Source organism: Aquila chrysaetos, chromosome 1, assembly GCF_900496995.4.
Source record: "Aquila chrysaetos chrysaetos chromosome 1, bAquChr1.4, whole genome shotgun sequence".
NCBI lineage: Eukaryota > Metazoa > Chordata > Aves > Accipitriformes > Accipitridae > Aquila > Aquila chrysaetos.
The window spans coordinates 68,341,818-68,368,742 of record NC_044004.1 but is presented as its reverse complement, the minus strand read 5'-3'; the positions used below and the strand labels follow the sequence as shown (position 1 = coordinate 68,368,742).

General features: G+C 38.7%; 1 protein-coding gene across 1 annotated transcript in view; it reads right to left on the bottom strand.

Moving 5' to 3' along the window:
- The window catches only part of TTC29 (tetratricopeptide repeat domain 29), a 224,294-nt gene extending 200,446 nt beyond the window's left edge, over positions 1-23,848 (bottom strand). The window contains exon 1 of the mRNA XM_041126217.1: positions 23,798-23,848. Within this exon, the coding sequence (XP_040982151.1) occupies positions 23,798-23,814 (17 nt within the window). The 5' untranslated portion in view covers positions 23,815-23,848. The remainder of the gene's footprint in view (positions 1-23,797) is intronic.
- Between the last annotated feature and the right edge of the window lie 3,077 nt (positions 23,849-26,925).

Sequence of the window (26,925 nt, the reverse complement as noted above, 5' to 3'; positions counted from 1 at the left end):
AGGCAGGTACGGCTCCATCTTGCCTTACGCCACCCTTGTTACTGCGAAGGCAATGGCACCAGAGTCCAGGTACCAACCCAGTGGAGTTATCTAGCAGAAGGGCGGGTGGAAGCTGTGCCAAGGAGACGATGCTTTCTGTTGCAATCACTTACTTGAGTGAAATGGCAACATTTTTTTATGGGCATGAAGCCCACAGTTGAAAAAAAAAGGTTAATTTAAAATACAGAACAAACCACATCCTTATTAATGTGTTTCTTTTCCTCTGCAGGCAAACATCTATTTTGCTGCAAGAAGACAGTAAGAAAAACAGCAAAGCTCCCACAGGCAAAATTTCATGATGTTGTTCTACCTGCCATATTTGAAATGCAATACAGGCCATTTACTGGAGATGGGAAGAGCTCTCTAGGGGAAGGACAGGCAGACAGGATCATGTTAACACTAAACTCGCTTTCTTCCCAAGAACTTCATTAAAGAGAACAGGCAGTATTTCTTCAGGGCTTTAACAAATACTGAAATCCCTAAAATCCATTTTTGAGGGATGTAACTATTAACATCCTTACTTTATAGAGAGGCAAAACCAAGACAGGATTTTGACTAAACATTTGTTAATGGTCTTCATTTTAGGTCCCTTGCATTTTGTATGTCCAGGTCTACATTTCCTCCTGCTCCTCCTTCATCTAAAAGATGCTGGGCTCCCACAACTACAGCTAAGAAGAGTTGTGTCAATGCTCAGCATCACAGAAAATGAAACTCAAATGACTTCAGGTAGAAGCCCAAGTGATAAAAGTTTCAGGTCAAGAAACTGAACTCTCAGCATCTTACCCAGGTCTTTGAGTTTTGATTTCCTCTAGCTCAGCACTGCTGCACCAGAAATTCACAGTGCTGCCACCGTGTATCTATGGGAGTGCAAAAGATCTTTTATAGAAAAGGCCAAAGGGCAAACAGCCACTGCATAAATACTTTGAAAGTCAGTCTCTGAAGTGATGAATGGTTATGGGGACATCTACAGTCTTTTGAATAGACAAGAGCCTACTTCGCCCATTCTCTGAGCTTATGAGACATGGATCACTCCAAACTGAAATCCTGCAGCCTCGGCTAGTGCTTTGATGAACCCAGGGGCAACAGGCCCTGCAGTCAAGATCAGCATTACAGTAATGTTATTATTTGGCTTCAGCTGCCCAGACTGCAGGCAGAGCCGCTTCTCATCCTATTGCAAAGACTTCATAGCATATCCTAAACAACAGCTGTTGCATTACTCTCTCAGAAATAAAGAAATATGTTACAGAAGTCTCATCTTCCTCCTCTCATGGTTGGTTTCACACATTTTTGCTCTATACCAAATCATTTTTATGTGCTTTTTTCTCTCTAAAAATTAATATCTTATTTTTTCAAAGACTGAAGCCACTCTGCAAGGTGAAGAGTGCTGTGGAGAGAGGGCACAGCAGGAGTTTAGGAAGCTTGGGAGTTTTTCATGTCACCATTTTTTTCCTGGCTGTGAGTAATTAATAAAATAGGAAATCTGTGTAACTTCTGACTCTCTATATGCAATGATACATTAAAAATGATGATTCACCTAGTTTGTACTGCTAAGATGAAGTGACATGCTTTACTTTTCTTGATCAGTTAAAAGAAGTCCCTCAGTAAGTACAGTATGTATACTTGGCTGGTTTTTTATTTCCTAAGTCATCCAAACCTCACTCACATGGCACTACATAGCAGGTAATATTTTCATGATTTTGTCTTTGCTGATTTGGTAAATAAGGAAGGGAGTGTCTCTGTATTTTTGAAATAGCAGCAAGAATTTAAAAGCTTAACAGTGGGCTCGAGCAGCCCCTGTGTCTGACTAAATGATGCAACATAACTTGGAGCTGAGGTCCCCACATTTGTTTCCTTCTAGACCTGCTTTAAAAGTCCTAATGTTTACAGAAAGGCCCAAAGACAACTGTGAGGTTAGTGGAGACTTGCAGTTACATTTAGCAGTTGTCTACGTAGGCACATGGGTGGTCCGCAGATCTTGTGTCCCATCCTTGCCATCTCGGTCTTTTCTCCTTTCTGTGTTTTATGTCTTGTCTCACAGATCACAATAACGTGAGGGACAAGCCCAACTGTTTCAGCAGTGCCCAGTGATTTCACAGGGATTTCACTTGAGCAGAGAAGTCCACCTCTGTGAAAGTGTAAGATATCACATAAACCCCCTGAATATTGCTTTTTCACTTCAGCAATGCAGAAACCATTAAAATAAATACAGTTATTTTTAATGCAACTCCTGTGCCTGCGGTATTTGCAATGGAACTGAGATTAGAACTTCTAGTTCCAGTTGTAGTTTTCTGTTTCAAATCTTTTAGCAGTTCTTGTGTCCTATAGAAGATCTGGCAGATCCCTAAAAAATACTACCCCATTTTATAGCAACTGAACTATAACTTTTGTCCTGACAGGACAAAAATCCTGGTGATATCTGGCAAAGGCAGGGAGGATAATACAGATGGCTATAGATGGTTATATAGAAGGGTTTGACTTCCAGAGGAAATGAGAAGAGGAAAACAAGCAAGCAGGAGATAATCCCAAGCTAAATGCAAATAATTAATGGAAGCTGCTAGGAGGGAAAATAAAGGAGAAAGTGTGGAAGTGAACAAGTGAAACATAAGAACATCCATCTGATTTAGTTTAGGCATGTTACACCCATGTTATAAGCTTGCTCTAAAAAAGGAATGAGCTTGTTCTCAGCCCTGTGGGACTGATGCTTTTGCCTGTCAGCTTGCTGTAGGTGAGCAGAAGGGCTGTGGACAGTCAGGGCTGTTGGCAGTGCACGGTGGCATTCCACCTCCAACCTCTGCCTGTGCAGTGTGAAGAAACACCCCAAGCCTGACATGTACCACTTGGGTGACGTTTTACACCCTGACACACAGGTGATCACAAAAAAACATTTACACCGTTCTGAAAGTCATTCTTATTCCAGGAATGACAAACTAGGTAATTGTCAGTGGTGTTCTATGTAGCAGTAGACAGCAGAAAGCAATACATTCTTCTAATATTTCTAGGTAAAATGTGGCAAGGCCTCATGATACAGAGCACAGTGAAGTGTTACAACAGCCTGCAGATCAGAACAGAACGGGAAGGGATCTCCAGAATGCAGGACTGAAGTGTATTGCTTCACAACCAGAGGTATCACTTGAGATGAGCAAAATAAAATGCCAATCGCTAAAGTCAGCTCTCCGCAACCTCCCATTTGAGTAGGCAGTCAATCAGCTACCTTCTGGCAATCACCAAATATTGTAAAGCCAGTAAGACATGGAGTAACCACAGTTCTTATATAGCCAGGCATTCTCTCCAGCTCACATGCAGAAATCAACCTGACACAACAACTTTTCGTTATTAGAAATACATTGAATGTGGACCATCTCTAGAACAGTGTCATAGCAAGACATTTTTGGTTCCTGGGCAGGTGGGGCTTCCACACATTTTCCCTCTTACCTCACGCCGAGGCGCTCTGCATTACAGCCCTCTGCCAGCACAGGTGTGTCGGAGCAGTGCGGTGAGGTGCAAGCTTTGACTAAAGCAAGCGATGCTTTGGCAGCAGAGGTCATTTGTATAGCCACAATCAGGTCTAACAAAAATCTGCTTCTAGCAGCCAGGAATACAGTTTTAAAACAAAGGGGTGACTTTTAGCTGGGTAATTTTTTTGGTTGTTTTCTAGAAGTGGTATCCTTACTTAGAATACTTTCAATATAGGCTTGATTTTTTCCTAGCATAGAAGCACCCTGGAAGAGATTATGAGGAAGCAGCTCCTTTTTTTGGTGTGCATTCCTTCTGTACAAAGCACCTCTTGTGCTATTCTGAACTGCCTCGAAGGAGGCAATTCCCACTGCCCAAACCTAACCACCAAGTTGAGGTGCTTTCAGCCTGGAGAGTAGGCAAGCACCCAAGTTAGGCACCTCTCTGATGAATGGACCATTTTACCTCTAGTCATTTAAAGTACTTCTGTATTTCATAATCTGTTTCACCCAGCTGTTGTCACATGCTAGTGAGCATTATATATGCATTAGTGCGTTCCTGGAGAAGAGAAGGAATGCGTCTACATTGACAAACACGAGATACCACAGTCCAACATCATGCGGTGGTTCCCTTCCCAAACCCCAGAACACATACACAGGTGCAGTGTCCAAAGCCACATTTTCAGGATCTCCTTATGATTTATTCCCAGCTTCACAAATGACTGCAGTTTTTAAAATAGCACTAGAAGTACTCAATTTCCTACTGCGTTTGTGATTTAACCTACCTATCTCCTGCTTCTAGACCAACAGATAAATGAGATGTAATACACTCAGCCTAATGTTAATTCAGAATTAAACACTGTCCATCCTATGGCTCTACCAGAGAACTTCTACATGCATTTTATAAGAGGAAGACGACAACCTTTCTGGCAATTAGGAAAGCCTGCAGGGATTTACAGGTATGGGTGCCTCAGATAATGAACCCCTTCAGGATTAAGAGAGTAAGTGGGGCATAATCAAACTATGCATAGTTTTATCATTGTTCAAGGAATATACAAACCAATAATCAGCATGATGTTTGATTGTTCTTGTACCAATTCTTAGCAGTTCCTTAATCCTCACCCTACTCAGGAAGAAAGGGATTTTTGAAAGAGGAAAGGGTCAAATTGTTATTCAAATTAGAAAAAAAGAGAACCCAAACACTTTCAAATTAATCTAGAAAATGGATCACCTTGCATGGATTCCATCTGCATGTCCTTCTGGCGACACAGGTTTATCTTCCTGGGCATAACAGCAACATGCTCAAGAAGGTAGAGGAGCTCTCATGACTCAAATTCATAGAACAGAGAGATTTCATATCTTCCATATTCAGTTCTGGTGGATTACAACCTTAAAGGCATTTTTGTCTCCCAAACAATGTAGTGGAATATGAGAAGGGTGAAAAGTATAATTAATACCAAGTAGGATATGTAAAAACGCAACTTCCCTGTGCCAGAGAAGCAATGAGTTTCTACCTGGTCCCTTTTGGGCTAAGCTGTTTGATCAGCTTCCCTCAGTCTCTGTGGATGTCCTTATACTAGTCTAATTGAAGGACCCCTGTTCTCTTTTTATTTTTGCTCTATGAAAAATGCATTGGAGATGTCTTATAATGAACTTTGATATGGTGAAATGATAATAATGTCCTAATTATATATAAAAATGTAATTACACTTGCTACTATTATAGAAAAACTCCCTTTATAATGAAGTGTTATGTTAGAAAAAAAGATTTCATTATAGGCAGATTCCTTTACTTGTTAATTTGGCCTGTGATTCATCGCTTTAATATTAAAAAAAAAGTCTCTCTAAGTTACTTTTGATGTTTCTCATTTATGGTTCATTTCTCTGCTCTGGCACCTTAAGATGCCAAAAATTACAAACTTATTTAAGATATACTTAAAAATGCACTAGTTCTTTAAAAGGAAGGTGGGAAAAAAAGGAGTAAGAGTCCTTTTTTCCGGTAAAAATATTTTATAATGGAACATGGAACCGGGTTAAATACCATGGCTGTGTTCTCACTGACCAATTGCCTTTGCTGTTAAATTTTTTTTTCCTCAACATATTATTAAAGAAAGGTAGTACTGAATACCTAAAATTGCTAATAAAAGGAAGAATAGTATTAAAAATAGACCATTTTGAAGAACAGTTCAATGAAACAAGCATCCAGTCACTTCTGAAAGTTGCAATAAAGTGACAGTCCTGAGCAAAATTTGAACAAAAAAAAAAAGAAAAGAGAAGGAGAGAGAATGAACATAACGTGATCTCAGGTCTAATATATCAAAACTGATATGAGTTCAGAATAAGAATATTTTTCCTCTGGTACCATGAAAAAAGTACTTCAGGTGTTTTTATGAGCCAGCAAGTTTTCTTCTGCATTATAAGGTAGTTTGCAACTAATACCCTGTTTAAAAGCCAGAGGGGGAAGGTGATGGTAAGGCAGTGATTCGCTAATTGAAAAAAGATAACAGTAATTTTCTGGAACAGAAAACAGCATTTCCCAACCCAAAATATAACATGGTTATGAGGTAATAGAATGTCTAACCAACTCCACTAAACTACATAGTCACTGTAAAGAGACATTTCCGAAGATTTATTAAATTGAAAAAGACGATTTTTAATAAAGCATACATCTCAGCTTATATCATCTTTCCAAGTACAGAGCTGCAGTTTCCTTTTGCATGGAAGTCTCCTGCCGCTGTCCATTCACTGTTTCCTCCTCTCTGTTATATCCAAGGTGGCTTCACTAAAAGCGGATCTTCCCTACTAGCCAGCAGCTCTCAGGGCTCCGGCCCTTGCTGGAATGGGTAGTGGATCTACCTTGTTACAGTGCATGGTAGAAGTAAATAAAGTGTGTGGAAGAGGTCCATGCACCTGAAAGCATCTCTTTAATGGAGACCTAAAGGAAGATACTGCTTTTTCTACAAGCCTTGCCTCATTTCTGTCTTTAGACCATCACAGCTGTAATGCCACCGGTAACAAAATTTATTTACCTATGGATAAAGCTAATGTATTCTATATGATGCTTACACTGCATCATGCTCTCCACTCTTGCTCGCTTGACAGATACTTGTGGGGAAATAGCTTTCCGCTCCCTTTATAGTTCACATCCTTATATACCTGCTAGCCTGCATATAAAGATGGAAAGACTCTGAACATCCTTCTCTTTGTGGGTTCAGTAGTGCCTTGCATATTTTCCTCATTTTACACTCTTGCAAAGCTGCACAAGGCAAGACCCTCAGTCCTGTGAAGGTTCTCACAGAGAACATCTAGGTACCAAGAGTTTTGGTCCACATAACTTTCATCGCTTCATTTTGCTTATTTGAATAAAGATAGATCCAGCAGCACTTACTGTTTAACAAATATGAAAAAAAAAGTGAATTTGAACATAAATATTCTAACTTAATTGAGACTGACTCTGTCCATCTACATGGTTTTATCTGCATTGGTTAGGAATTCTGGATGTTATTTTCCTGGCCTATGATATAGGTAATGTCTATTAAAGTCGTATACAATTACTCGTATTTTGTGGTGACAGAATTGGGTCTGACATTTTATTCTTATTCTCTGTATAGCCTAGATCTGGCTAGTCCAAATACTTGGGACAAAATTTCAGTATTTGCGTCTCTAATATTAAGAAAGAAAAAAAAAAAGGGAGGGGGGGAACCAGAAGTTTGGAATACTCAGTGAGCTAAAATCTGGGCATTATACTTTGGAAGTTGTTTAGCTGTTTCATCCTGCCAAATTTGAGGAGCTCCCACCAAAAAAAAAAAGGAAAGTGGGAAAAGCTTCAGTAAAAAGACATTCTTGCCTTAAGTGAAGTTAGTGTGGAACAGGCATTTGTTAAAACAATGTTCCTGGGGACAGGGCTGCTCTTGTGCTGTGTGACACCACTATCTCATATTCCAAAGGATGCTGTACTATTCTGTTACACTGTTGTATTACTAGACAATATTATTTCTTCCCTGGTTAGAAAATTGACATTTTAAAAATTATTCCCACATGCAAACTAAAATAAGATATTACATAGAAAAAGAAAAGCATTCTGATAGATACTAGGCATGAGTGGTTCATGTAGATTCAGATTTAAGATATTGCACTTTTGTCTATAAGGTATAAAAAGGTCCTGATTGTGGTACAAGAGTTTTTAGCTCCTTTAGAGCATCCTTTCAAAACATCTTCCTAATGAGTTCTTACAGCAGCCCCATGTAACACACTTAAGTCATTCATTTCTTCAGTCAGCAAATCAGATTCTCATCTTAGTATGCATTTAAGCTTATAGGATTCATTCCATGAAAATAACTTAAATGAGACCCTACATCTGGAAGTCTGAGAGAGGAAAGAACATGTCCAAGGCTGTAGAACAAGTCAGCTTGTAAGACTAGAAGGAGATGGGCAATATCAACAGGGTGGACTGTTCATCCAGCTGTCGTAATAGCAGCTGGTTCCTCTTCCAGTTAAAAAACCCCAAATCTATTAGTCAACCTACTTGCAAAATCAGCACAAGCATTTGCATGTCTAAAAGCCTAAGTTTTGAGGATATTTTTGTTTTTGCAGTTGGAGGGTCCAGATATAGAATTAAAGAAAAATGAGATCAGCTGGAGAGGTGGTAATGAATAGATGCATTCCTAACCTATTGCATTCTATAGCACTGTTCTTTCTTCAGAGGGAAAAAAAGAATAAAATCAGCGGGGCTGTGAAGAAGGGCAGAATAGACACTTTTGAAATGGAGCAACAGATGTAGTCTGCAATAGAGCAGCAAGTGTCGCGAAAGGAGATGCAATCTCCTGCACTACCACAATGCAGAATTCCCCCCAATTTTTTTGTCCTTTGTCAAAGAAGCACTCACATGAGTAACTGCAGATGAAGCAAAATCAGTTTTACAGAGGAAAACTAGTTACAATTTTAATCACAGAAGATGCCTGAATTAATAAAAAGGCATAGTTTTTTCTGTTCCCTTTCAGCACTGCGACAAGTGTTGGGGTTCCTCTGATGTTTTGAAGGAGATGAGATTTTGGGAGTGTTATTTCTGATCATATTAAAGTTATTGGAAAATGAGGGCCTTATTTTCTGCTTGGTTAAAAACACAGCGAAACATTTTAAAAAATGCCTATTTCAGCCTTAATTATGTCCCTACTACTCCTGGCTGTGCAATTTCTGATGCTGAACAGCTATCCAGCGGTGACAGGAGTCCTCTCTGCTAGCTGTGCTTACTGCCAGACCCTTGCAGCATCTACCTCAACATGCTTGCCCTGTAGCTGCACTGATGGGGCCCTGGCAGGCCTACTAGGCCAATGGCTACAGAACTCAATGGGCATTTAAAGCTAGTTTACTGACAGTACTTCTGGCATTCAGAGATGCTAATGTTGATGTACAAGGCAACGCCTCACGTAGCAGAGCAATCACAGTGATTTTTGACAGAAAGCACACCTTTGAAGGCTTTAAGATCCTTGCAGCCTTTAAAAATTTCATTCTAAGCTAGCCAGTTGCAAGATATTTCAAAAGCTTAAGCTTCCCATGATCAAAGGCACTCTTGAATAACACTATTATGTTCTCCTCCTCAAATCCTGTCTACCTGGCAGTGTTGGTGAGGAATTCGGCAATTTATTGCTTTTACTAGCGAAGCATATTGAAACATGCAAACTGCATGCATATAACTCCGCAATGGTGTCATGTATTCTGTTGATATCTCAGGATCTGACAACACGTAGTGATATTTTGAGAAAACTAGATTGCTGTTTATTCCACCATTTAATTTAGAAAGCAGAAAAGTGATCAATGTTCAGTAATACCATTGTAGGCAAGACAAACATGTAGTTGCCGCTTTGTAGTCATATACTTTGAAATTAACATCTATTTGAAAATAAAATTAGGGACCAAATTTTCAGCCTCTGACTTAAAAATTTCTTACCCAGTTCTGCTTGCTGTCTTGTCTGCAAAGGCAGGGTATATTCAGACAGCTATTTCTGGGTGCCAGGTGGTTCACCTTATCTTCTCGTTAGCGTATACAAACACAAGTTTGGCCTTATAGAAACCAGATGTCCATTCACATTGCTCACATACCCACTTTTGCCAAAACCAGATGCTGTTAGTGATGAGTTTGTGACAGACCATACAGCTCCTCACCTATATTTTGTCCATGTTGTGCTTATCAGCATAAAGTAAAAATATCCAGTGGGACAAGTCAACTGTACAACTTGGGCCAACATACAATCTCCCATCTCAGCAAGGCAAGTTTGGAAAGCATATGAAAAGACAACTTCAGATGAGACAAGCGTCCTAGTTCAGCCGCTAAGGCCCAGTCTTCATTTACCAGGACAGGCTGGTTCTTACACTACTTCGAGGACAATCATGTTCATACTAGAACTCCTCACTACGGTTTTGTGCATACAGCAAAACCACTCACTAGAGGGAAAGACTGCATAATCAAGGATCATCTACCTCTTTGCTTTTCCTCAACAAACAATATTAAGCACTGGCCCAAACCTGTTGTAGCCAACAAATTAAAAGCTCTGAGGAAATGCTAATGGGCTATCTTCTACCAATCGGGATAAAGAGATTTTTAAGCTGCAGAAGAAATTATACTCTCTAGCAATAATGTCTGACCAGGCAACTGATCTGTCATAAAACAGAGTTTTGTCTAAGCAAAAAAAAATACTTCCATAAAAGCTCATATTGCTTCTACCTTGCATGCAAATAGCAGCAATTCTGTGTAGCAAAAGCAATTGTATTTTGGGGGAGCAGAAAGGGTAATACTTGCCTCAGTGTTGCAATGACAGCTGCATATATGGCAGTAAGGACAACGGAGAAACACTGCTAACACTGATGTCCTCATTTGAGGAGACATGCTGAGCAAGTCAGAGAAACAGTGCAGGCCAAGCAGTGCTATAACTGTCAAGGAGCTGGGGATGCATATTTGCCAGCAGTGACTGGATCAGTGGTGCTGAAGACGCCTATCTACTCAGCATCAAAAAAGAGGGGTGGGGACAAAAAAGCTTTGCCACAATCTCTAGCTGTTTTGGCAAATCTGCTTTTACAGAGTAGACCTCTCTCATCTCCCTATATCATTTATGATGCACAGACATTATCACAGTTATTTCTGCAATAGCTGCAGCTGAGAAGTGGAGAAGGAAATCTAAAAGAATGATACAAATGATGCAAACAGAAATAATCTACTACAGCCACAATACAGAAGTGTCCTAGACAAAGGAAAGAGAAATGAATTAAAGACTACTTTCGTAGATAGCTGTCAGTTTTACTTAAATGAACCCCACATATTCCCATCCTACAAAGAAATGAGAAGATATTTTCTAACCTACCAACCTTCTCAAGAAAAAACAAACAATAGCTAGGAAAAGACTACAGTTTGCAGTTTTAAATTCCTGGGGTTTCTTTACAGAGTGATTTCATGCAGATCATCACTCCCAGCTGGTCCAGTAAGGACCAGCCACCACTGAATGAACAGTAGAGATTGCTAAGCTGCTCTAACACCACAAATGACAGAAAAAAGCATAAAGTTTGTGGAGATGCGGTGGCAACTTCAATTAGTTCTGTAAGGGAGCCCAGGTAATTTTCCAAGTCCTGACAAATCCAAACGCTATCAGTGCATACAGATGACCAAAAACTTGGAGGGCTGTAAGCAGAAGCTCAGCAGTGCAGCAGAGAAAGTCGCACACACTCACAGCTCTTTTAAATAAAGCTTTGGCTCAGTGCTGGAAAGTCGCAAGACACTTTCACTCATTCTGGCATGGAGGAAGCACTCTCTTCATAGCAACACTAATGAATTTCCTGTAATTTTAAGTTCCTCACTATAGATAATCAGTAGCTTTATGAACACTTGACTAAATTCCATTTAGAATTATTAAGACAGTTCACAGAGTGAAGCCTCGTCAGCTTGATTAAGTGCAGCAAAACACCCTGTGAAGTTTGCAAAGAAGTCGGGTAGCTGAGTGATAACTTAACTGTTTGACAGCTGGGAAAGTCATGCAAACAAGAAACATGTCATAATACATTACTACTTTATCATTCCAAAATAAGTGAAAAATCATGTATTTGGGGAAGAAAAATATCTTAAATCAAAAAATGGGGAATGAATGGGAAGGTTCTGTTAAGGCTGCATCTTGAAAGAGAAGCAACAGCAACAATCACCAGGATATAGACTATTAACACAGGTGCTCCTGCATTTCATCATAAAGCTGCAGTGTTCAAGCAGGGCAAACTGCTGTTGTTGATAGTAAACCAGGAAGTCAATAAAGTCTGCATAGAAGCTTTGCTAACTTTTGAAGGGTTATTAATTGTCAATGGGTTATTCAATTTCAATTATTTCAGTTGAAGACTATTCATTTGCAAATGCTGATTTAGCATCCACGATGAAGGTAGGAATTGGGGAGGGTCCCAAACACATAGTAATCAGAAAACCAGGATCCTTTTCAGTAAGTATTAATTGAGAATTCCAGTTGCAAGTAGTCTCTTGTAGATTTTCACAGAGCTCTTTTTCTCATTGCAAATGAAACTATCAATACACCTGTAATAAACTGGAATGTCAATTATTTTTAGCCAGAGAAATGGCATAAAAGACAGGCATTCTGCCCCAGGAGCTGTACAAACTGCAGACTGATTCACTAAACAGCAATGTGTAGCAAAGAGCAATATTCAGCTAAAGCACTGATCCTGCCATTTTTAAAATTATCTTGATTTTGTGTACCAGCAACAACTTCTTACTCAGAATTATGGCAGCTTGAGTCCTAGTCTTTGGGGAATGTCTGCAAGACATTTCAGTGTCTGATTCTTCAAGTAGCTCATTAGGGTGATGAAAAGCCACATGATGAAGGGGCAGTGCCATGCTTGAAGAGCTAGGGGTTCCTGTTGTCTTGAATTATTAACAAGTCAATATTTAGTGGACTGTTCCTGCCTGCCTGCCTACAGCAGGTGGTACCCCATTGCCTTTCACTTGGAAAGCATCTGCTTGCTCTGAGCCTCCCCAGAGCTTGCTACAGTCATTTGTTCGATTTAAGACAGACACTGTCATTATTCCGTGCAGCACTTCACAGAAATATTTCCTACTAAATGCTTGAACCATCTGAGCAGCACTAGGCAGGCTGCAGGCTTCATTAATAATGCATCCCTGCTTATCAATAGATTTAGACAACTGGTATTTAGAAGCTTCTTCAGAAGGAATGGTTTTTTTTCACACCAGTTAGCTTCATTCTGTCAGTTCCTTGATGTAGACATTACATCCAACTGAGTTCTGAAAGGCAGAGGTGCTAAAATTGTATTTGAGCTGCTCCCTTGCTTTGGAGCACCATTTGACTGATGTAACTCTTAAGATCAACCCCTCTGTTGCATTATTCTTTGCTGGTTTTGGGGGAGGGGTGGAGGCGAGGTTACATTTACATCAAAACAGTAATTTGCCTTTATCTTACTTAAAATACATGGAAGCATGGGCTTTGCATTCTCCATGAATTCAGCTTCCACTAAAACTTCTCTGGACTCAGCTCACAGGTGAGAGAAAAAGATTAAGTATTAGTTACCTTGTGATTTGCGGAGGAGTGGTAACCACTTTTGGCAAAGAATTCAGGATGCTAAAAAACAGAGTAAAAAATATCAAACTGCTGCCCGGATCAAACAGCAGGTGTGGACAAAGTAGCTATTGCCCAATTTGATATAGAGAAAGGGAAAACAAAGATGTAATTCCATTTGGGGGGCGGGGGGAGAGAGAAGAAAAAAAAGGCAGCCTTGAATAACTGTGTCATGATTATAGGGAAGATATACTCGTATCTGTTTTGGTTTTGCTAGTAAGCCTTCCTTCTGGATCAGGTTTCCCCTCCATCACCCCCCCTTGGTGAATCCCACAGCCTTCAGATGGATTCTTGCAGTGCAGTTTTCTTGTTTGCTGGGCTGGTTCTATTTGATATCCACAAACTGTTGTGGTTTTTTTTGTTTGGGTTTTTTTTTTTTGCTGTTGTTGGTTGGTTGGTTGGTTGGTTGGTTGGCTTTTTTATGAAGCACTCAAGCAAAGGGTTAGAAAAACTTAATATGTACAGATCTTACCTACACTGTCACCTTCATCAAAAGTTTACAGAAGTCTCTTTCAGCCCTGTTACCTCCATCCCTGCATGAGGAGAAGCCACTGCTGCAATTTCTGCCTATTCATCTCTAGAGATACTCATCTCTAGCTGATGTGAACAACCCACTCAGCAACTTCAAGTTTTTTGGTAGACCTGGAATCCTTCAGAGGTTTCATATCCCCTCTGTCTCTGGCTTGCACAAGGGAGCCAGTCTACACACTTTTCTTTCTTTCTTTCTTTTGTTATTTACTTGACATAATTCCTTGATTCTTCATGATAGGAAATCTTCTAAGTTGTTTGGTTTTGGTTGTTTTTTTTTTTTTCCCTTCAACTACAGGAATGAATTAAATAAGAGAGACTTTAGCAGAAAGTATGGAAATATTAATATACAATAGTGATGGGCAAAGTTTGCTGTCAGGCTAATTGCAGATTGCTTTTACTATGGATTGGTTTCAGTGTAGAATTGCTGGTTGCTGATGAAATAATTACACATTACTTTTTTTTCTGGGCCAGTAAGATTCACCATGCACGCACAGATTAATCACACATGCACATTCATTTTAATACCTCTTGGTCCTATCAGAGATACTATGTACATCAAGCAAAATTCCACGTGAGTGGCTATCCAATCTGCTGTCCAAGGCATAATTCATTTGAATGCTCTGGTTGCTGGCAAGTTAAGGGCCCAGTCCTGTACCCATCAATTTGAGAAACACTCAACCAGCACCAGAAGAATTGGATGCTGTTTGTACGCTGTACTTTGTGAATAAACAAACACTTACTAAAAAGTTGACACTGGCATGTGACTGGGGGCTGCTGTACACAGTCTGAGTGTTTGCTGGAGTTCATGGGAAGCTAAAGTTTGTCCAAAAAGGGCAGAATTTGGCTGTAATGAATAGGATGACATTCACACTATAAACAAGGGAAGCTGAGCTGTAGCTGCAGCTGCTGCTGTGCTTACAACAGAAGTGCCCCTTTCAAATATCTGTCAAGAATTGAACATGAAACCCCATACTTTGATGCTCCAAGGACAGAATTCTGATAGGGGGAATAAAGCCACAGTTTTTAAAAGAAAAGAAAAAAAAGTGTTTTGTTCTAATAGTTTTATGCAAATATATGAGAAATCAAATTATTTCAATCACAACTTTTCTAACTCCTTTGAATTACACAATGGATGAAGCTTTTCATAATGACACTTATTACAGAGGATTGAACATCCATGCTGAAAGGACCTCTTTGGAAGGAGTTTGCATCCTATCCCTGTCCACAGCAACTAGGTCACACATGATTTCCCCAAAGATGTAAGAATGTATTTCAGAAGGACGACTTCTGGGTCAAAAGGCAGTTCAATATCTTTGCCTCTTAATTCCTCAGCCTAGCTAAGAGGAGCCAGTGGTAACTAATTCACAGCTCTGTCCACCAGTAACTATGCTGTTGTCAAAAACTTGTTTAATTAATTAAGAATGATTACTTAAGCAGAGGTACTGCAAGGTACAGGGTGTCAATGCATTAATTATGTTCTCTTTTTTTTTTTATTATGAAGCAATAAAGTCCATTATGCCATCATTATGTCCCTCTTACAGGGTAAAATACACCTGTCATACAGGAAGTAAGCACAAGATCTTCAGCCCTATCTATATACAATCTAGATGCATATCCTCACATCCTCAGTGGACAGAGAAAATACAGTAGACAATAGGTATGTGCAAAAGAAAGAAGGACAAAGAAGCCACAGAGAAGCAAGAAATTGTGCACGGGCGTCTGTTTCTACAGATTCAGTCCCTCTAAACTGTCAGGAACAGCAGCAGGTCTTCCTGAAGCTGGAGCAGTAGCCACCTACGAGCACTGAGCTTCATACTTTGGCTTGGAAATGGAGAACACCTTCTAAGTCAGCCTGTTCTTCATCAGGACAATACGATTCCATAGAAAATTATTCCACCCCCAGGCTAAGTCTGATTTTTTGACTGCCGTCAAATCAGAATAAAAATTCTAATTTTTTACAGACTCTTATTTTCTTGCTTCATGAACAGTTAAAAAAAAAAAAAAAGAAACCAATAAAATAAAACTGGTTTAATAATTTTTAAAGAGATTTTAAATGATACTCACTTTATCAAGGCTGATGAAAATGACAGTAGTGTCAGAGGGTAACAGGTTGCTAATAAATACAATAGTTTAGGAAAGTGCTATTCTTGTCATGGAAAAATATATTCTGAGAAAAATAATACCACTGTAATTCATTTTTGAAAGCTATAGAGACTTCTTGGATGAGGAATGCAGTTATTAAAGGCAAAAGTACACAATATGTTGTAATGAAATGGTTGTGCTACACACTTCATTAAACGTTTTGTGAGCCATCTGGGAAATTCCAGCTCTTCCCCCTCGGAAGCAAATGTTTTACGTGGTTGGATCACTAGAGGGAGCACATAGAGCAAGACTGACAAACAAAAACATACTGCCTTGGCGACTCCAGCCTGCAAGCAAAGCTGAACATGGGGAAAGATTAACCAAAGGGCTATTTACTCTTCCAGTGCAAGACGTATTGTTACAGGATTCATTGAGAAGACTTGAACACTTCCAGCTATCAAAAATAAGTTGATATAGCAATGCTGAAGTTCTTTCTGAGCGACAGAGTTGGGAAAAACTGACAGACTGTGCATTGCACGTGTCCATTGGAAGAAAACATACTTGTCATATGAGATGCTGAAAAGCTTAAAAATTCAGAGAGCACAGTAGGGAGTCTTCCAGAAGGATTCAAAGAACTGATATGTTTTGGATGTGTTGGCTGTTTGATTTACAATATTTAAAGGTAGAAAATAAAGGGGAAAAAAATCAGTCAAATTTTATATGAACCTCAGAGGAACAGGAGCTAAGGAAGGGCTGAACTGCAGATGTACTGGAGTATCTACGACATTTTCATGATCATTTCAAAAGCTCATCATTTGTATAAAAAAAACCCCAAAAAACCCTAACAAAGAAACAAAGAAAAACAAACCCCTAACTCTGTGCTTTACCATTATGAGCAGTATCGCAGAAATAATACTGTTTACAAAGCACGTTTTACAGTTTTAGCTCTCTTTAATCCACTATTCCTTTTAGGCAGACAAAAGAAGCAGTGCAGAAGAAATGGCACTTATACCACAGAAGCCAGTGTGCTGTCGAAGTGCGATGTCTTTCTTAAAGGAATTTACAATCAATGCTGTAAATTTGAGGTATACACCCAGCAGAGTGTATAAGGCAAACATGAAGATATTGTTGTACAATGTTACAGAAATAATATGTCGTACAAATAGTGGAAACTTCTCTTTTTGCCCATTGTTTATGAAAGCTTGCAGCCTATTACCTTTACTGTTTTCCCTCAACTAGAATTACAATATGCTTATTTGAATACCATAGCATAAAATAAAGATTGAAATTTTAAATGAATACTTTCATTGGCAAAGTTTTTATTAGTGTCTTAGAGTAGTCGCAATAACAATTATCTCTGCCCATATCCATAGACTCACACTCAGAAGGCCCCTGTGGATATGAATACCACCCAGCCCCAGAAGTGTACCATCTGGCACCCCCAGGCTTCACTTAGACAATTTTACATCGAGTCCAGTGAAACTTTAAGTAAAGACTGACTTTAGTTTGAGTGACTCTTGCTCCCCAGTCCTTGGTGGAAGGAATGGTACTGTCACCTGCTGACACAGTGCACTGAGTGGTATGCATGCACATAAACCAGAGTATTTCAGTCTTAAACTTCTCTCCTTGAAACAGCAATTAGGAATTTTAGCAGTGAAATGCTATTAACAGTCAACAATCAAGTCTACCTGTCAGCCTCCCTCCTGCACACCCTCGCAAATGTCTATGTGTACTAACAAGCAAGTGTAGGGGTGGACACGCGTTTCCACATGCAGCAATCTCACCCCTGCATGGAACTCTTGCTGGGTGGTCCTGCAGGATTTTGTGGCAGGAGATAACTGTCCTAAACTGTCAGTAACCTGCTGATCCCAGTAGCATTCATTTCTAGGACATTCATGACTTTTGATGTTCCACGCATAATTTTCTTCCTTTAGGCACAAAGTTAATCTCAGCGTATGAATGGTTTCTTCGACTGCTTACTGTGATTATTTCACTGGTAGAGAGCTCGCTGGTTGAGCCATACCTATTTGGGTAAGAGGCTATAACACAAGGCTATTCCTATCCTAATAGTAATACATTTCTTCTGGTATATACATACATAATACAACTCTATCTCTCTCCATATGTGCAGAGATATATGTATATGATACACTAAAAAAAGCCTGAAGTGTGTAAAGATTGCCAAGTCAATCATTCACAAACTGACAAAAATACTTAAAAACCAAAGGAAACACTGGTATTAACGTTATTCATACAACCTTCAGTTTCTCCATGAAACACCAGTATAATACGATCTTAAACATCATTATGACTTCTCTTTTTTTCCTCTCTACAAAATCACTGCCTTACTCAAAAAACATTTACATATTAAATACTGTTCAGTGAATGGATCATTCCAAACCTTATTCTCACACACTCCACATTCCTGCACTGAGAATAAAATTAGTGATTTCTGTATCACTAGTTTCATCGTGCTTTACATCAAGAATGCATGTATTTTCACATACACAGCCTCCACCAGCAGAAAAATTATTATTATTCCCATTTTATAGATGGAGAACTAAAAGCCAGAGAGTCTAAAGTCAAAATGCCGAGTGACCACTAATTTGCTTAACATCACTGAGACTGAAATGAATTCTACAGAAGTAAACTTGTCTTTGTTGACTCTGAGACCATTTACTTTTTTTTTTGTCCTGTAACTTCCTCCTGAATTTATTACATACCTTCCAAATGGTACAGTAAAAGAGGTAGGAATCCTATAGACATGAGTCTCGCCTTTTTCTGAGAGACTTTTCCTCTCTGCCGTGGCACTGAGCGTAGTGCCGCATACAAGTGCCATTTAGCCTAGCTCTCTGAATGGCAGGCCAGAGGGCTTATGTTAAGCCTGTCGTTTATTGATATTCTACTAGCAAATGAAATAAGCCCCCTGAAGAAGTTCTTACAAAATATACTATGGCGCAGATTTTGGCAGAGGGAGAAAGCCTGAGGAAGCAGTGGGACTGCAGCCCCTCTTTCAGCACTTCTCAGTAACAAGGAACATGCTCTCAGGTGCGTGAGGTGGGTTTTCCTGATCAGTTGTTGAAAGCCATCACACATCCCTCTACTTAGCGTGTGCATGCTCCTTGGAAAAGACATAGGATGAGAATTTTTCCTCCTTGTTCAATTTTGTTTGCAAAGCTGAAGAGCTCTGCAGAGAACTGAAATAAATAGTTAAGTCTGGTTTAACATAGCTTTTGGCCATTCTTGCTTCAGTTCTGTATCTTTTAACCTCTAGGGCATAATTCTTCCGCTTAATCAATCCCCTTCTGCATTCCTTAAGGATTCTCTTCTTACTTTTAACGCACAGTTTAAGATGACTATCATTCCGGCGAGATCTATACTCCTTTCTACTAGTATTATCTTGCTTGCTGTTAAAACTTTTTTGATTCAAAGTTATATGCCTCCTCCATGTTCAAATATGTAAGCTTCCCAGTACTCACTGAATATCCTGGTTTTCAGTTTGCCTTTCTAAGGCCCCAGAAGTACAGATTTATCTTCTACTTTTCTCAGAAAGAGAATTGGACAAAATTAAATCTGCTTTAAGTTTAGTTTTTATGTCCAGCCCCTTTAGATCTTGCTGTTCAGTGAAACAAAACGTAACACATCATTATTTTTTTGCTGGTTCGCTAATTGTTTGGTAAAAAAATCTACCTTCATTCACTTCCAAGAATATCTAAGACCTGACTTTATTGGAAAACAAATTTGGGCAAAAAGTTACAGTATTCAAATGTCCAGTTTTTCAATGGACATATCTTTGTGTCTTAGTCTGGGAAAGTTAAAGTCTCCCATGAACACATAAATTCCACTACTCCTTCCTGCTACCCCTGCCCCATCTTACAAAATGGATATCATTATCCAGTTCCGAACCTTGGATATTTGCTAACATTCCTGTTCCTGGTGGTCCCATTTTTTATTTCACTAACAGACAATGCTATCTCACTGTCTGTGTATATATTTCTCACTTTCCTAATCACTTTATACCTTTCAATTCTTTAACCCAGAGTATGTCATGGCTACCATATTTCTATCACTACCACTACAAGACTTGGTTTTGTATCCAGTACTAGGAGTTTTAATTCATTCATCCTCTTGTCCAGGCTTCCAGCAGTAGGAGGAACAGTCGGTTCCAGTGGTGCAGCCGGTGTACTTGATGTACCCTTTCAAGTACATACTGTACTTGCCACTGTTAAACATGTTTTTTCTTCATTTCATCGTCATGCAACTATGCCTCTTTCCCTTTTCCTGTCTGTAGCAGGCTTAAATAGTTAAGAAGTTTTAGCAGCATTCTTCCCCAGCTTCCTAGTTTAGAGCTTGTTTTACCAGTCAAATCTGCTGTCAGCCTAGGAAGATCTTTCCTGTAAATTAACTGGAATCCCTTCTTTGAGGAAAGAAGCATAATTCTTACAGGCATCACAGAGGCCAAATGCTGTCATACCTTCATAAAAGCATCACACCCTGATTTGTCAGGATTCAGGTCAAAATGCCTGAATCTACCTTCTCCAAAGGCCGAGTCAGGTTCTCATGAGCTTCAAGTAAACCATACAGAAATGAGGGTTGATTTTATGGGAACGCTATATAAAAGCAAGCAACATTTACAAACATTATACTTAATCACATGTGCAGCATAGGGATTACATCTACCATGAGGGAAAACCCCCCAAATAATCCACCCCCAGTCCTTCCAAGTCACCTTCATGCCCCATGACTATGCTTCTCTATGTGCTTATTTTGCCACTACAGTCCCATTGGCCTCTGTCTACCACCATTTCATTTAGGAAACTAAGATTGGAGAGGTGCAAAAGAGAGCAGCAAGGGCCCAGGGAGAATCTATTCTTCTTCTCAGTCTGTTCAGAAGTTTTAAGTGACCTGACAGCAATTAAATGCGGCTATTATAAACATACTGTCTGGTGGCACAATACCTTAAGAAGGTAAAATCTCAGTCAACATAGCATCGATCTCCTTGTTCCCACATCTATCCCTAACCTTCTGCTCTTCCCAGGAGAGAGATACTTCCCAGGAGTATCTTTTCATAGGATTAGGAAAATAATATGAATTAATTTCATGCTTAAAGAGTTGAGGATTAAATCCAAATGTAAAAGGAAATAAATGTTGCTTCAAACTAAGGAACAGTAACACACCTTTTTTTTAAAACATTAATAAGAAGGCAAGATCCTACAGGACAAAGCCTTTTACCATATGAAGTCCACATTTTGAACTGCTCAGATAAGAAAATGTCTGCAGTTCCATGAAACCTTAAAGCCCTCTGTGGTATTTCCATCATCATTGCTCTTGTCCTAAAAGCATTTACCTTGACATCCCTTACTGCTGGTGCCACCACACACTCACAGGCAATAGGGCACAGTCTGGGCCTTCTTAAGCCGAGATGTGAAAAATCAATCGAATCCCCAGCAGATGGAATCACTGGTGCAGAAAGTGACTAAACACTAACAGTTTTTCCGTGATACCAAAGTCTTGAAAGAGGATACTGCAAACACATACACTACAGGAAAAAAAAAGAGTGGTTTAATTTACAATAACTTTCTGCATGGTATTGTTATTTTGGGGCTCTGTCCTACACAGATGCTACTGTTCACTGGTAAATTAAGAATTTCTCTCCAAATATTGTCTATTCACTGATAACACACAGATTTATGATACAATATGTTATGATATGCACTGATATATGACATTATCACATCACGATAGTGAAACATACAGAGTATTTCCATTTCCTTACCATTATGCATTAAAAATAGACAAGACTGACAGCAGAGTCTTTACATACTGTGACAGGAAACATGATTTTTATTTCTATTCCAAACTTGTGTGATTCTAGGTTCTATATGCTTATTTGACTAAATAACATCTAATTATTAGCGTGCTACGCAAAGTATCTATAATCTATAATACACAATTTAGTCCTGGGTATGAATAGATCCAGCCTGACTCCTCTTTCTTCTCATTTTTTATTTCCTTCTTTTTTGCTGTCATTCTCTATATTTTCTGCCGATTTTATCAGCATCTTCTCACCTCTCTCTCCAATTCTTTGTTTCTCTCTTTCACTTCACATATTGCCTTATATATCTGTGCTAACATCCAGCTGAGCTGCAGGGAGGATTTTTTTAGTGTACTCTCTGTTTGTGTCAGTCCTATTATAACATACTCAGGATGATATATTATGCTTGAAAGCTTCTAGTATAAAGAAGTCATATTATCTATTCCCAAAAGAATGTTAATCATAACCCTTTAATCATAATGATAATCATATACATATTTGGAAAAAAAACCCACCATTGTATGGTTGAGCATAGGAACAGATGTCAGAAGATACATGTTCTCATCTTGGCTTTTGCACAGAGTCTTGTGGTTGCAGGGAAACTATCTGATTTTGTTTTCTAGTTTAGTTTACCTGTCAAAATACATGAATAATACTGGCCTACTTGATTGGGTGATGCTTGATTCAGCTAATGTTTATAAAGGCTTTGAAAACATTGACTATGCCAGCCTAAAGAGGTGCAAATTATTATTAGCTGTCAATTATGTTTTATAGATAACACCGTGGCTGAACACTTATCAAACTAGTAAATTGGTAGAAAGAAGAAAAATAGAAAAAAGAGAAGAAAGAGAGAGAAGAGTAAAGACTGGTTTGAAACAGAATATATTGGAACGCAAGCGTGATCGGAGGCAACAAAATTCTGCATGAAATCTTCATAACCTGCACAGCTGCTCCTCACCTGAAGTGTGAAACTACAGCGTACACACACAGACTGGTCAAAATGAAACTTTCCAGTTTTAAATTCTCCAGCTTTCTGTACAAACTCTGTGCTGTAACTATACTGATGCTAATGGTATGAGGTCAATTAACTTTGATCTATAATGACAAGAGCACTAGCTCCCTAATTTAGTGGAAAAAATAAACTTTCAGCAACCTTGAACACTCCCTATGCACCACTATGTGTGCTTCTTATCAGACTTATAATTGAGCACACTCTAGCGGTCTCTAGCATGCTAAGAAAACTGTGCAGACAAAAGTACAGTCAAACAGAACAAATAGGCTCATACATTTACCTGTGCAGTATGACACAATGGTTCAGCTGTGGACGGTCTTCCAGCAGTTTGAGAACCTCTGGCCTAAAGACCGATGATGTTCAATATTTGCAATTTCTACTTTCTGAAGCTTGCTTCTCAGTGACATTATATAATGCTTTATAAACTGGCTAGGGCAATTTATGGAAAAAAAATGCATGTCACTAGATTAACCAGTTTGAGATCATAATTTATCTCTAATGGCCTTTCTTTGACAACAAGAAAACAAAAGAAAATTAAAGCTGATAGGGCTGTTCTAGTAATGTCAAAAGTTGGAATTCTTTATCAGTCTTTAACTTAAAAGCAGTCCTTGTCAGAATAATGATAAAGGCATCATAGAAATTTTGCTTTTCATCTGTCTGACATATAAATCAATGATCCCAAACCCAAATCATTATATATGTATTTTTTTAAAAAACGTGAATATAAAGCAAGCCAGCTTGTCTACATTTTATATTCATCTTTGACAGAGTCAGTTATACCATTTCTCTGAGCATTCGCTCACAGTTGAAACTGCTCCCTCCTCCCAGTTATAACACTGACCCCGTTTAGAGAGCACATCACAAATAGATGCACTGAAATCAGTAGCCTTTTCCAGGGTGTGAGCTGACATAATGGGCGGCTTTGCTTTCTCTTGGGAGCAAGCACTCTCTTTATCACTAGGACAAATGACCTGTAGGAGAGGTATCCAAGGCTAGACACTCTATTTCCTTATAAATGCCAGATCAGATCATAACACATTACTGTGACTCACTGTGTTAATGACCAAGCACTTCGATTTGCAGGGAAAGCATGAAGACGTATCAGACTGAAGCCCAGCTCCGTGTATGTCAGAGTACAATTTCTAAGCAAGCACACTACTTTTAAAACTTTGCTTTCCCTTTCAGTACACAGCTTTGAAACTCATAGTTACAAACAGACCAAACCACTTATGTTATCAATAAGCGAGGCTTACCTTACAGCAATTGCCATCTGTTAGAAACGGTGTAAATGACGTGTTTTTCACATCAGGGAAGGGTGGAGAGTTTTCAGCTCTCAAGGGGGCTCCTCTAGGATTCTTCACTTTGGATTTTTTCTTTCTTTATTTTTTTTTTGAGTGCAGGTCCTTGCTCCTCAGAGTGGGCAAATGCAGGCAATTGTATATCCTTTCTCAGAAGTACAAGGCTCCACCTCATGCCTCTATAATCCTGAGAGTGGAGAAGGATTACTGAGCCTGAAAAATAAAAACAATTCTTTTTCAGGCTCGAATTAATCAGAAAAGGAGAAGTAGAACTATTCCATATTTTGGATAGTTCCCTACTATAGGAAAAATTAAAAGTAAATTAAGAAAAAGGAGGAGAAGTAGAGAAGGAAAATAAAGATTAGATTATAGAATATGGGGACAGAGAGAAAAGAAGACAGAATCAAAAGCAAAGGATTAAAAACAAGAAAAAGAGGAGAGGAGTTTAGTAATAAAAAGGAAGTACTAGAAATAAAAATATTTACTTTCCTTTTGATTCATCTGTTAAGATTAACAGAATTCTGAGAAAAAAAGGAAAATGTTAAATATCCACAGTGAATAGAAAAGCTTCCTGAGGAAAAACAGAAGAAACCTAGGATATTAGAAAGAGAATACATGCAGAGGGAAGGAAAAATACAAAGGCATAGCATAAGGACATAGGCCTTCACATTGGTCACCAGTTCAACCGCCCTGTAACCATAGGCAGCCATATTATGGAAGCCTAGATCAGAATTGCCCACCAGATATTCAGTTCATGTCAGGCCGTGAAACACTTAACAGAGCATTGAAGTAAACAAAACACTTACTGCTCCAAAATAGCATCTCAGAGGGAGAGAGCAAAGTAGAACATGGTATCTTAGGTTCCCCACAAAAGAGATATTTTAGGTTAAAATTCTCAGAAAAATCTCAGAAGCTGTACCCCCATGCTCTACAGGAAAGCTAGGAAGATGTTTCTTACTGCTAGTTTTTCTGATACCCTGGCTTTCCATACAAAGCCAACAAGATATATGACAGCAGAGGATAACAGAGACTTCAATTCAAGCTCCTTTGATAACACAACTCTTAGGATGCATCATTCTTCTCAATGAAGGTATTCACAAATTTACATGTATTCCTCAACATAGCGTTCAAACACATCCCTAGATGTAGGAAAATACTCAAATGTATTGCCAAATTAGGAGCATAAGCGTAACTGTTAATTTCCGTTCATGTCAGACTTCCAAGTCTGAGAAATCCTTGAGAAAAAGTCTTGATTCTTTGAACTCTTACTCCTAGGCCATTTTCAGAAACTCTAATTAACTGAACGATTCTAAAAAACAGTATTCGAACTTCAGTACTTATTGAAATGAAGAGCTGCTAGGGCAATGGACGATGCAGATGATCTGTCTCCTTCTTCTGCCAAGGATATTAGTCTCCTGCTTACTGTGCTTTTATCTGTGTTTACCCTCTAAACTAAATTAATTGAAATCATGTCTTTATCTTCTACTACTCGGCAGTCCTTCTTATTGTTTCCATCTTCAGGCAACTTCTTAGTGGAGCCCATTCTCTTTTCTATGAAAATGGCATAAATAATAGTGGATGGAGAAACAGCACAGGTCTGGTAAAGCTGGTTGTAGTCAGTACATTTTAGCTGGTTAAGACTTAGATTTCCCAGCACAGAAATTAGGAATCAAAACGAAACTTTTCCAGACATTACTTTTTTAAATAGCAACTGAAACAAAACCACTTATTTTGCTTCAAAAGTTGATGATAATGTTTTCTTCATACACATTGCATTGTGTCAAAGGTAAAAGGAAGACCAACTTCTAAAAAGAAATTTTTATCTGATGTAAACAGCTTTTTAAATAAAGTCTCACAAAACCTTTTCAAAATGATATACACCACTACCACATAACAAATTATCAAAGCCTTGTGGTTTGGTCTTGGTTTGTTGTGAAGATGATAGAGAGTTGTGCTTGCTCTCTTTTCTCCCTGTTGCCTTCATACAACTGCATGGAAATTCCTCTTAATCGTATTTATATGGAACAAAATGTTGACTTCCATTTTTAGAAAGTTGAATCACTCTTTCTATGAAACTATTGAAAAACCACAGTCAAAGGAATGTTTGGAGACAGCAAACAAGAGAGAGGGAATCAAAGCACAAGTGAATTTCATGTAAAAGTAGAAAATATTTTGAATTATTATTTCTGCTTTACCATTTATGTTTATTTGCAAATGAATGTTCCTTTCTTTCCTTAACATGTTCTTGTTGTTTAAAAGGGTACATATATTAGAAATCAGTTTGTATCTCTTGGAGAAAGATGGTAGCATTTGTACGTCTGTATGTCTATGTCAGATGATTTAGAAGTATGAGTTTTATATATAGATGTACCCAGACATATACTTTTTTATATACATACATATATATATATATATATGGGCTTCTTGGTCCCACAAACAAAACTTGGGTATAGGCAAAAATACATTTCCCTTTTCTACACGATACCAACCGCACGTCTGGTTTTGAGCAACACAATTACTCTTCCCTAGAGTCAGCAGGAAATAGATTCAGTAACAACATCTGAAGAGTACAGAATATAGATCAGTCCTTGTTAAGTTTATATTTGATATGAGTGTCATGTTAGAGAAAATGCAGGAGCATAAACTCTCCAGGCAGTAGATTGCCATTATCAGCTTTTTCCCAAGCAACTCTGTGACACCTGTTTTCAGGTGTCCCAATGACTCAGAAGTACCTTCAAATACATTAAAGAGTGAGACAGAAGCAGGCAGGTCAGAGGAAGAGAAAGACCTATAGGTTGGATCCTTCATCCCTAAGGAAAAAAACCCCAACCCTATACTTACTCTTACCCTTGGTAAACTACCAGGTTTTGTTCGTTTTTTGCAGGGCTTTGTTTCATTCTATATTGCTGCCTGTATTGTGCTTTCCTTGATACCTCTGTGTAAAGGCTATTACCATTTATCATCTTACAGTGATGTTACACTTGTTTGAACATAACTTCTGTCATTTACATTGGTAATAATATTTTGCAAGAATTTTTTAGCTTAAATTGTTTATTACATTCTTTTAAAATAAAAGGTTAATG